The following is a 13225-nucleotide window of genomic DNA, read 5'->3' as shown; positions in this document are numbered from 1 at the left end:
TCTAAGACAGGGAATTTTTAATGGATTAAATGTCAGGAATTGTGTAAAACTGAGTTTAAATGTATTTGGCTAAGGTGTATGTAAACTTCTGACTTCAACTGTACATAGTCATTGAACACTGGTCACTTTAATAATGTTTACATCCTGTTTTACCTACACAAAGAGCATTCAGAAAGTGTTTATACCCCTTTACTTATTCCACCAATTGTTGTGTACAACCTGAACAAAAAATTTAATAAATATATTTTTTCCCCTCACCTATCTACACACAATACCCCATAATGGCAAAGTGAAAACATGTTTTTAGAAACTTTCACAAATGTATTGAAAATTAAATACAGAAATATCTCATTGACATAAGTATTCATACCACTGAGTCAATACTTTGTAGAAGCACCTTCGGCGGCGATTACAGCTGTGAGTTTTTTTGTTTAAGTTTCTAAGAGCCTTGCACACCTGGATTGTACAATATTTGCACATCATTTTTTCAAAAATTATTCAAACTCTGTCAAGTTGATTGTTGATCATTGCTAGACAGCCATTTTCAAGTCTTGCTATAGATTTCCAAGCCGATTTAAGTCAAAACTGTAACTGGGCCGCTCAGGAACATTCAATGTTGGTAAGCAACTCCAGTGTAGATTTGGCCTTGTGTTTTAGGTTATTGTCCTGCTGAAAGGTGAATTCGCCTCCCAGTGTCTGTTGGAAAGCAGACTGTACCAGTATTTTTTTCTATGATTTTGCCTATGCTTATAGTTTTATTCTGTTTCTTTTTATGAGTGGTACTCAGTCATGTGTTGTGTTGGATTTTCCACAAACATAAAGCTTGTATTCAGGACAAATAGTTCATTTCTTTGCCACATTTTTTGCAGTATTACTTAAGTGCCTTGTTGCAAACAGGTTGCATGTTTTGGAATATTTTTATTCTGTACAGGCTTCCTTCTTTTCACTATGTCATTTAGGTTATTATTGTGGAGTAACTACAATGTTCTTGATCCATCCTTAGTTTTCTCTTATCACAGCCATTAAAATCTGTAACTGTTTTAAAATCACCATTGGCCTCATGGTGAAATCCCTGAGAAGTTTCCTTCCTCTCCGGCAACTGAGTTAGGAAGGATGCCTGTATCTTTGCAGTGGTTGGGTGTAATGATACACCATACAAAGCCTAATTAATAACTTCACCATGCTCAAAAGGATATTCAGTACTGCTTTTTTTTTTTACCCATCTACCAATAGGTTCCCCTCTATGTCAGGCATTGAAAAACCTCCCTGGTCTTTGTGGCTGTATCTGTGCTTAAATTTCACTACTCGATTGAGGGACCTTACAGATGACTTTATGTGTGGGGTACAGAGATGAGGTAGTTATTCAACAATCATGTTAATTAAGCAATAAGGCACAAGAGGCATTGCTGTATCATGAATACAGTCACAGGTAAATGCTGTTTTTCGGTCCGCTATAACAAAGGGGTTGAATTCTTATTGACCCAATGTTAAATTCAGGCTGTAACAAAACAAAATGTGGAAAAAGTAAAGGGGCATGATACTTTCCGAAGGGACTGTATATACTGTATTCTAGTCATGGTTCATCCTATATAACTACTGCTGTACACACCTTTTCTACTCATATGCTGTCCATACTTTATATATATATATATATATTCAGCCCTCTGTTTGTTAAACCCAGTGCGGCCAGTCTAATATATATATAATATATATACTAATTTCGGACTCGTTCTGATATTTCTTAATTTTTTAATTTTTATTTTGGGTTTTGTGTGTATTGTTTTGTATTGTTAGGTATTACTGCACTGTTGGAGCTAGAAACATAAGCATTTCACTGCACCTGCATTTACATCTGCAAAATATGTGTACGTGACCAATATAATTTGATTTGATTTGAACAAACAGATACCAGTGTGCTGCAACATCTAGCAGATTTTAGCATGAACAGGTAAAACAGCATGTTTTCACACATGGTCACTCTTTTCATGGATGATATACACTGAGTATACCAAACATTCCCCCGTCCCCCCCGTCCCCGTCTCTGCCATGGGGCTGTGGTCTAGTGGAGCGTGTCTAAGCACCTACGGCCAAGCCCCTCCCATAACAACACAGTCCACAGGCATGGAGACCATTTCATGCATACTTAAAGAAGATTACGGTGTAGTAGCTACATTGTGCAACTATACTGTACATACATTCTTAGTAGTCATTTTCAATCACTTCAACGTGAGTGGCTCAACAGGCCTAATCACAGTCCTACAGGACAAGAACAAAGCACATTCTGATATACATTATGTGCTTTCAAATTAATTATCTTCTTAATTACTAGTGCTGTAGGCATGGCAGCTATATGCTGACCTATACCATGACTGGCCGCATTGGGTTTACCAAACAGAGAGCTGAATAGATCGACAGGCACATAGAGCCAACATAAACCGCTTATAGGTGTCCCTTTAAATAGCATTCTAGCACTCTAAGCTCTTCGGCATGGTCTGCATTAAAGCCAGGAACAAAAGAAGAGAGCAAAGCAGATGTAGGATCGCCTCCCTGAACCCATGATCCATCCTGATAGGCGCATAATGAGAACCAGATCTATGTTCACACCATAACACACACAAATCCCCATTCAATATTCATGGAAGATTAGCCTCTTCATTGAGGCGGAGTGCAGATCGGAGGGATGGCGGGGGAGGGGAGAGAAAGGCTGTCCAGGAAAATGTTGCTGCTGCTGGGCCTGATGAGGGACTGGGGAGGGCATGGCTGGTCTGAGCGCACCAGAACCATAAGGCATGCAGTCATGAAGTCATGAATGGTCACATGAAGTCATGAAGGCTCACATACAAACTGACAGGACTGAGGGGCAGATGGAGAGGAGAAGAGAGGAGTCAGCCTGGTTCTGTAAGGCCTAGGTCCCCAAAGGTCATGGCATGAAATGTTGCTTTGATACAGTAAACAAAGAGTGACTCAGCCCTTTTGCAGGGAGCCTAGAAAATGTAATCACACCGGCACTGATGTTAGCAGGCAAAGGCAGCTTCCATCGTCAGGCCACTGGCAATCAGCATCCCTATCAACATGGCCACTTTGTTTTCTCTTCATGAAGGTGTTTGCTTAACCAATGGAAAATATAGCACTACTGGACACAAACATTTGCCTATTCCAAAGCAACAGATCTGTGTAGGTTGTTTAAATGTCAGTGGGACCACATCATTTCCCTGTCAGGTGCAGTGCTGCAGCTGGTAAACGTTTATATGACTGTAACTGTATCATGAGCAGACAGTCAGGTCCTTTTACTACTGAACCTCTCAACGTTTTAAGAGCTGGAAGTCACTCCCATTGTTATTAAAGTAGGCTGTTTCCTTACGTTGACCCCATTGAGAAAAACATGACTCATCAGTAGAACAGTGGCAAGACTGCAGTATGATGTCCAGTAATGTGATACTAATTAGCTTACAGCTTTACATAATGACTGAATGGGTTTATGGATTATTCCCAATGGATGCTTCTGTAACAATGGTTTCCTAAACCAAAAAACACAACCTACAGAGTAGACACACAAGTGAGAAGATAGAAACTTGGCATATATCCAGAATCTTGACATAATGTAGGCTTCTTGACATGACTGACTAGGAAAGTGACATTTAGGTCTTACATGTTTTGTAGTGTTCATTCAAGATTAGTGATTCACCCTAAAAGCAAATATTTTTTCCAGCCCGAAGAGAAGTGTGAAATGTGAAGGGACTGAAAGGGCCTTTTCAGTTGTGATTGATGGTGTATGCTGTTATGAAATGCTCCGTCAGGGCCGTGCTGGGGGCTTTGTGAAGGCTGGCAGGTGAGAGAGATGACCTGGGACTATAGAGGTCCACCAAGAGAAAGCCAGGATGCAGGCTGGGACAGGCAGGTAGGCAGGGCTCCAAGCTGAGGGCTCCGTGACCCATTTCAATCTTCCCCTGGCCTCAGAGGAGAACACAGTGGCTTACACTATTGTAGGCGAAGATATTATGACAACAAAATCTGAGCACACCGTTTCTATGCCAGTATGTGCATAAAGACTATAGGCTGATTGGGATCATTGGGATCAACAGTAAACTAACCCTATTCCTGCATTTGCTGTCTTGCATCACTACTATCCCATCCAAATATCCATAAAGCTTTTGTCCTCCTATGAAAACAAAAATGTTACAGATTAATGAAAAGTATAGCTAGGATTTCTAGTGCTGCCCTCAATAGTGCTGGACCCTCTGCCCCCCAAATGGTCTGTAAGACCTGAGACCATGTGAACCGTGACGAATTAATCACTTTATTAATGGTTCACACCAAAGGGCATGGGAGCCATCCATAGCTTTAGCATTATGTGCACACACTCATCAAACCTGGCAGAGCATTAGTATGTTGACAAATGGGCTGTATTCCCATTACATATCATTTGCTTCCTTCTTCCAAAACCTCAAATCTGGAGCCATATTGAAATCAGATGAGAGAGCATAATCCCTACGCTTATTAGTTTAACGCACTGCACTGAATAAAGATGTGTTTTGAAGAGTTTTTAAACACGGTGTTCATCTTGCAAACAAACCATTAGCACAGACTTAAGAGGACGACTCCAGAAGAGCAATACCTCCCTGTTGATGGAAACTCTGTGTGTGATACTGTCCTGAGTAAGACTGAGTACAATGACCTGGTTCATGTTGTAACTACCTTTGACCTGCTATGGCTTGATAGACCCACCCAGATGGAACTGCCATTCATGCCCTGGAATTTAGCTGGCTTTCCTGCCATTAAGGTCTAGACACACTGAGGAACACACTAAGGAACACACTGAGTCAAATGCATGGATTGGAAACTTTTCGTACTGCTGAGCCATCATGAATGTTCCTTTAAATTTTGCGAGGAACTGTCAGTGAAATGTATTGAAATGTTGCACAATGACAGTGGAAGTTAATCAATGGAAACACAAGCAAAATGTAAAATCACTGACAAGAGCATCATTCTCACAATAGGTTACATAATACAGCATCTTGTACTGAGTAACAATATATCCCTAAGACCTTGCAGAACATGCTTTCTCTCCTTTTCAGCAGGATAACATTCAAAGTGTGTGAGGCACTGTCCTGAAATACCAGCGACTTTCCGTGAGCATGGCAGTTATGTAAATGTTGTGCTCCACCACAATGTGTCCCACTGAGAACACACTGAGCTCCTCCACAGAGCCGGTTAGAGAGGAACAGCCCTGCTACCATCCATCAGTTCATCAACACCTTGCCAAGCGTTACTGTCCATGTCGTATATTCCTCAAAGCCCTGCCTGAGCCCCAGTGCTCCAGAGCTCTCCTCTCTTCTCAACACCATGGGCCATCCCAGCCACCTCCACCACAACCCCAACCCCACACTACTCCCTGCTCTTATTTATAGACAAACAACAACTCTGGGAGGGAAGCAGGCTGAGGCTGCCTTACACATTTTTCAGTAAATGGATGATCTACACACCCAGGTCAGTGGGGAGAGCACACCAAGAGCACACTCTCGCTCACTTTGTTTCTCTAACACTCAAGGAATTATTGTGTTTCTCACAGTATGACCTACAACTGGTCCTGGAGAAAAAGGAATACAGGAGGGAGGAGAGTTACAGTGCATTCGGAAAGTATTCAGAACCCTTGACTTTTTCACATTTTGTTACATTACAGCCTTAATCTAAAATTGATTAAATAGTTTTTTCCCCTCATCAATCTACACACAATAACCCATATTGATAAAGCAAAAACATTTTATTAGAAATGTTTGCAAAACTTAAATATCACATTTACATAAGTATTCAGACCCTTTACTCAATACTTTGTTGTAGCACCTTAGGCAGCAATTACAGCCTTGAGTGTTCTAGGTTATGACACTACAAGCTTACCACACCTGTATTTGGGGAGTTTCTCCCATTCATCTCAAGCTATGTCAGCAGTACAGCGTCGCTGCACAGCTATTTTTAGATCTCTTCAGAGATGTTTTATTGGGTTCAAGTCCGGGCTCTGGCTGGGCTACTCAAAGACATTCAGAGACTTGTCCCGAAGCCACTCCTGCGTTGTCTTGCCTGTGTGCTTAGGGTCTTTGTCCTGTTGGAAGGCGAACCTTCACCCCAGTCTGAGGTCTGGAGCAGGTTTTCATCAAGGGTCTCTTTGTACTTTTCTCCTTTCATCTTTCCCTCGATCCTGACTACTCTCCCAGTCCCTGCCGCTGAAAAACATCCCCACAGCATGATTCTCCCACCGTAGGGCCAGAGAATCTTGTTTCTCATGGTTTGAGTCCTTTAGGTGCGTTTTGGCAAACTCCAAGTGGGCTGTCATGTGCCTTTTACTGAGGAGTGGCTTCCGTCTAGCCACTTAACCATAAAGGCCTGATTGGTGGAGTGCATCTCTGCAGATGCTTGTCCTTCTGTAAGTTTCTCACATCTCCACAGAGGAACTCTGGAGCTCTGTATGAGTGAACTTCGGGTTCTTGGTCACCTCCCTTACCAAGGCCCTTCTCCCCCGATTGCTCAGTTTGGCCGTGTGGCCAGCTCTAGGAAGAGTCTGGGTGGAGCCTCGACACAATCCTGTCTTGGAACTCTACGGACTATTCATTCATAGAGGCTTGGTTTTTGCTCTGACATGCACTGTCAACTATGGGACCTTATATAGACATGTGTGTGCCTTTCCAAATCATGTCCAATCAATTGAATTTACCACAGGTGGACTCCAATCAAGTTTTTGAAACATCACAAGGATGATAATTGGAAACCGGATGCACCTGAGCTCAATTTCAAGTCTCATAGCAAAGGGTCTGAATACTTATGTAAATAAGGTATTTCTATTATAATTTTTTATACATTTGTAAAAATTTCTACAAAACGGTTTTTGCTTTGTCATTATGGGGTATTGTGTGTATATTGATGAGGATTTAAAAATATATATAATACATTTTAGAATAAGGCTGTAACGTAACAAAATATGGAAAAAGTCAAGGGGTCTGAATTCTTTCCGAATCCACTGTATGTTCCCATAAAGAACCACAGCTATTCTAACAGTCAGGAAGGAAAGCAATGGATGACACTTACTGTAAGTGAAGCTGAGTCGTGGAGTGACATCGTCCTCGGTGGCAGCTGCTTGGACAAAGGCGTAGGCCAGTAGAAGAGTGAAGGCCGGGAAACAGAGCTGGACCATGCTTATTGTCCACATGGCTCCTCTCCTCACGACTGCCAGCCAACTCACACTGTTTGTTTTTCAGGATTTGGGGGAATTCATGAACAGCGTCTTTTTCTCCCGTGTTTATTTTCTCTCCCTCTCTTCCTGTAGGTCTGGGCTCCCTAAATGGGAGACCTGTGCTCTATTGTGAAAGTGAAGCTTCTCCGGGGCTGCAGACAACTCTGGCCTTGGAATGATGACCTTTCACCTCACAACGAGCCTCCCAGGACGGACAGCCAATCAGCCTCCATACAGTCAAACCACCCCAGGGGCTCAGCTGAGATCTACACACATGGACAAAAGAACATTCATTCACATTGGTGTACAGACAGTGCAACACAGTTCACATGATTCCTCTCCTTATCATGGAACATTGGTTCGGAAAAACATTCCATTCGCACATGTCTCAGTACTAACAAAGGCTTTAGCCATAAGGCTACTGGCTACATAGGAGCTACTTTAGGCTGAGTGCACTTCCCTGTGTTTGTGTTTGTTAGACATAACTGGCTGGACGTATATTCATTTCATAGCTTGTGGTCATTTCTGTCTGTTTTCAGATGGGCAGAGTGCACTCTTTACCTGGACCAAAACAAACACATCCTCTGTCCTCTTAACGGGCCCATAATATCATATCTGACAGACTGAGACAAAGCAGAGCTGAGACAAAGACTCCCTTCTCTATGGGAGTTAGACTGACGTTTTCACTACAGTTAATATCATAATATCACCTGGCTTGTATGGGTCTGCTTTCAATTCAAATCAAAACCAAATCAAGTATATTTGGTCGTGTACATATATTTTCAGATGTTATCGCAAGAGCAGCAAAATTCTTGTGTTTCTTGGTCCAGCAGTGCAATTATACCTATTAATACAAAACAGTACATGCAAATATATATATACAGTACCAGTCAAACGTTTGGACACACCTACTCATTCAAGGGTTTTCTTTATTTTTATACTATTTTCTACATTGTAGAATAATAGTGAAGACATCAAAACTATGAAATAACACATATGGAGTCATGTAGTAACCAAAAAAGTGTTAAACAAATCTAAATATATTTTATATTTGAAATTCTTCAAAGTGGCCACCCTTTGCCTTGATGACAGTTTTGCACACTCTTGGCGCTCTTGACAATAGTAAAACTAAAGAAATACAGTTGAAGTCGGAAGTTTCAATATACTTAGGTTGGAGTCATTAAAACTTGTTATTCAACCACTCCACAAATTTCTTGTTAACAAACTATAGGTTTGGAAAGTCGATTAGGACATATACTTTGTGCATGACACAAGTATTTTTCCCAACAATTGTTTACTTATAATTCACTGTATCACAATTCCAGTGGGTCAGAAGTTAACATACACTAAGTTGACTGTGCCTTTAAACAGCTTGGAAAATTCCGGAAAATGATGTCATGGCTTTAGAAGCTTCTGATAGGCTAATTGACAACATTTGAGTCAATTGGAGGTGTACCTGTGGATGTATTTCAAGGACTACCTTCAAACTCAGTGCCTCTTTGCTAGACATCATGGGAAAATCAAAAGAAATCAGCCAAGACCTCAGAAAACAAATTGTAGACCTCCACAAGTCTGGTTCATCCTTGGGAGCAATTTCCAAACACCTGAAGGTACCACGTTCACCTGTACAAACAATAGTATGCAAGTATAAACACCATGGGACCACGCAGCCTTCATACCGCTCAGGAAGGAGACGCGTTCTGTCTCCTGGAGATGAACGTACTTTGGTGCGAAAAGTGCAAATCCCAGAACAACAGCAAAGGACCTTGTGAAGACGCTGGAGGAAACATGTACAAAAGTATCTATAGCCACAGTAAAACGAGTCTTATATCGAGCAAGGAAGAAGCCACTGCTCCAAAACCGCCATAAGAAAGCCAGACTACAGTTTGCAACTGCACATGGGGACAAAGATTGTACTTTTTGGAGAAATGTCCTCTGGTCTGATGAAAAAAATAGAACTGTTTGGCAATAATGGCCATCGTTATGTTTGGAGGAAAAAGGGGAAGCTTGCAAGCCGAAGAACACCATCCCAGCCGTGAAGGACAGGGGTGGCAGCATCATGTTGTGGCGGTGCTTTGCTGCAGGAGGGACTGGTGAACTTCACAAAATAGATGACATCATGAGGAAGGAAAATTATGTGGATATATTGAAGCAGCATCTCAAGACATCAGTCAGGAAGTTAAAGCTCGGTCGCAAATGGGTCTTCCAAATGGACAATGACCCCAAGCATACTTCCAAAGTTGTGACAAAATGGCTTAAGGACAGCAAAGTCAAGGTGTTGGAGTGGCCATCACAAAGCCCTGACCTCAATCCTATAGAAAATGTGTGAGCAGAACTGAAAAAGCGTGTGCGAGCAAGGAGGCCGACAAACCTGACACAGTTACACCAGCTTTGTCAGGAGGAATGGGACAAAATTCACCCAACTTATTGTGGGAAGCTCGTGGAAGGCTACCCGAAACGTTTGACCCAAGTTAAACAATTTAAAGCCAATGCTACCAAATACTAATTGAGTGTATGTAAACTTCTGGCCCACTGGGAATATGATGAAAGAAGTAAAAGCTGAAATTAATCATTCTCTCTACTATTATTCTGACATTTCACATTCTTAAGATAAAGTGGTGATCCTAACAGACCTAAGATGGGGGATTTTTACTAGGATTAAATGTCAAGAATTGTGAAAAACTGAGTTTAAATGTATTTGGCTAAGGTGTATGTAAACTTCCGACTTCAACTGTATAATTGTGTGTAGAAAGACAGTATGGACAGTATATGAATAGAGAAAGTGTGTACCGTGGTAGTTTAATATGATATGAGCCTTGATTAGAATACAGTATATAAATATGAAGTGGGTAAAACAGTGTATAAACATTATTAAAGTGACAATTATTAAAGTTTTTGTTTCTAAGGGTAAACAAGTAGAATACACAAAGAGATGGTTTGGTAATGATTCACAAAATACTAAGCCATAATTTAACTCTGCCCGTAGGCATGCATTTCTCTGTGTGCATGAGGTAATACGTGAGGTCAGGTTCATTTGAAGGCATCACCTCATGACGAAACATCCTCAAACCCTGAGAACTGGTATCTCCATACATACACTACATGGCCAAAACTATTTGTATACCCCTTCAAATGAGTGGATTCGGCTCATTCAACTACACCCATTCCTGACAAGTTAGTAAGATCAAGCACACAGCCATGCAATCTCCATAGACAAACATTGGCAAAAGAATGGCCCATGCTGAAGAGTTCACTGACTTTCAACGTACCATCATAGGATGCATCATTTCCAACAAGTCAGTTCGTCAAATTCCTGCCCTGCTGGAGCTGCCCCAGTCACATGTAAGTGCTGTTATTGTGAAGTGGAAATGTCTAGGAGCAACAACGGCTCAGCTGCTAAGTGGTACTGTAGGCCACACAAGCTCACAGAACGGGACCACCGAGTGCTGAAGCGCGCAGCGAGTACAAATCGTCTGTCCTCGGTTGCAACACTCAATACCGAGTTCCAAACTGCCTCTGGAAGCAACGTCCGCACAATAACTTTTCGTCTGGAGCTTCACAAAATGGATTTCTATGGCTGAGCAGCCACACACAAGCCTAAGATCACCATGTGCAATGCCAACCATCGGCTGGAGTGGTGTAAAGCTTGCCACCATTGGACACTGGAGTAGTGGAAACACATTCTATGGAGTGATGAATCACACTTCACCATCTGGCAGCCCAACGGACTAATTTGGGTTTGGCGGATGCCAGGAGAACACTACCTGCCAGAATGCTAGTGCCAACTGTAAAGTTTGGTGAAGGAGGAATAATAGTCTGGGGCTGTTTTTCATGGTTACATATAGGCCTAGGGTTTCAAGCTGGTTGATTTAAAATGTAATGATATTTAGTGATATTGAATTGTGTTTGGTTGTCAACGCAACCAAATAGTAACATTTGAAGGAGATGTACTGTATCTTCTGCTTTTAAATGATTGAAAGCTCAGTGATAGACATTTGGGTGACAACTTACCCAAAGATAAGACATTGTTTTTCCATTGGAATTTGGTTGTGCTTTTAGATGTTTGAAATCATATTGATAACACATTGGAAATTCAACCAACTTTTGGCTGTCTTTTTGAGTGGGTAAATATAGGTTGTACGTTTCAACCAAGTATTACCCAATTATCCACATTGAAATGACATGGTGTGCCCAGTGGGAGTAGTCACTGAGATAAGAGGCCATGTGTTTATTCATAATTGATCATAAGATGTTTTGGTTTTCACTGTACATAACAGCCTGTCTGCTTTCAATTATGTCCTCTACAAAACCGTATTAAAGGAAATTGGAATAAGTAGAGCTTGTTGCAAACCATTTGTGGTGGGGTTTGAAGAAAATGAAAGGACCAATGCCCACAGGAGAGGAGAGGCCTCTGTGATTAAACATGGTTGGACACAGCTACAACACTTCTCATCTCTCTATGGATCAATGATAGGCTATTAAATCTTTAATGTACTTGCCAAGACCAAGAGTGGACACTGGCTACCTTGTATGCCCACATCTTAGCCAATATGATATGTGAAAGCATCAGGACAAAACCACAAAGCAGCTGTACAAGAGCATTAATGTGATGTGAACCACTGAAATTGACAGTGTGGCAAACGGCAAGGACTATATAGTAACAGAATGTAACATGATAGACATCCCAATTCTGTCTAGTTGTCACGCCCTGGCCTTAGTTATCTTTGTTTTCTTTATTATTTTAGTTAGGTCAGGGTGTGACATGGGGGATGTATGTGCTTTTGTATTGTCTAGGCCGGGGTTTTGTATGTTTATGGGGCAGTGTCTAGTCTAGGTGTATGTTTGTCTATGGTTGCCTGGATTGGTTCTCAATTAGAGACAGCTGTCTATCGTTGTCTCTGATTGGGAACCATATTTAGGCAGCCATATTCATTGGGTAGTTCGTGGGTTATTGTCTATGTCTATGTGTAGTGTTTGTGTCAGCACTATTTGTTTATAGCGTCACGTTCGTTCGTTGTTTTGTACTTTTGTTTAAGTGTTCTTTATTACGTCGCTTAAATAAATAGAAAATGTATTCACTTCACGCTGCGCCTTGGTCCTCCTCTCTTCCACCATCTAACGATCGTGACACTAGTATTTCTCCTATATGCATTTAGCGGCGGCGTACCGCCACTGCTAAATCCTGGCCTCCACTGCAAAATGTTTTAAAATAATTATACAATAAAATATATAATGTAGATGTATGACGCAGGACAACCCCATCACCCCATCCACTGCTTTAATTATAGTTGTCGAGAGGCTTTGTTGGTGCTATATTTCTGCTATATTTGTGCTATATTTCAGTGGTGCTGAATAACAAATGATCAAAATGTTTCAATGTCAGAAAGCCCCTCAGGTTAAGAACGTCTCATCACCACCAGTGAATACCCACACAGGGAGCCGCAGAGCTCCTCATACTGACTGTATCATGAATTAATCAGGAGCATCTGGATCAGACAGGATACGTGTTTTACTCCGTCAACACTGCGGAAGGTGTCCCGTCTCCTGTTTCAAACTGATGTCTATTTTCTCACTCAACTAAATCACTCAACAGTAAAATACATTCACAAATGCAAATACGTACGCATTTTCAAAACTCCAACCAGGCTGTGTTTCTCTCTAACCCCTTGTAGAGTCCTAATTCGAAAAACTGGTTGCTGAAAGAACATAGACTCTAAAGAGCACAAAGAGAGAGGCTTCAGAGAGTTGTGATAGTCTGCTTGGCTATGATACCCCATCAAGGGCATCAATGATAAAGATAAAATGAAAGACAAGGAGGCCATCTAATAGAAAAGGGCCACACTGTAATGGTAGCGCCTTCCAAGTTTCCCTGTCTTTTGTGTGGACTGTTACGTGCCGTAAACAGGGCCATGGTGAGCATCAGCAGGGGAGACAGCCACAAGCATCATTAGCCTTCTTTGTGGGGAGCAAATTGGAGTCAAGTCCCATCTGACCAATGAGCAG

The 13225-nt window shown here is 41.6% G+C and overlaps 1 protein-coding gene across 1 annotated transcript in view; it reads right to left on the bottom strand.

The window, feature by feature from the left end:
* LOC139539951 (semaphorin-4B-like) overlaps window positions 1-13225 on the bottom strand; it is a 102880-nt gene that overhangs the window by 41491 nt on the left and 48164 nt on the right. The window contains exon 2 of the mRNA XM_071343393.1: window positions 7078-7488. Within this exon, the coding sequence (XP_071199494.1) occupies window positions 7078-7198 (121 nt within the window). The 5' untranslated portion in view covers window positions 7199-7488. The remainder of the gene's footprint in view (window positions 1-7077; window positions 7489-13225) is intronic.

The sequence above is a fragment of the Salvelinus alpinus genome, chromosome 15 (assembly GCF_045679555.1).
Source record: "Salvelinus alpinus chromosome 15, SLU_Salpinus.1, whole genome shotgun sequence".
In the NCBI taxonomy this organism is placed as follows: domain Eukaryota; kingdom Metazoa; phylum Chordata; class Actinopteri; order Salmoniformes; family Salmonidae; genus Salvelinus; species Salvelinus alpinus.
Note: the sequence above shows the minus strand (reverse complement) of the source record. Positions and strands in the feature narration are given on the sequence as shown.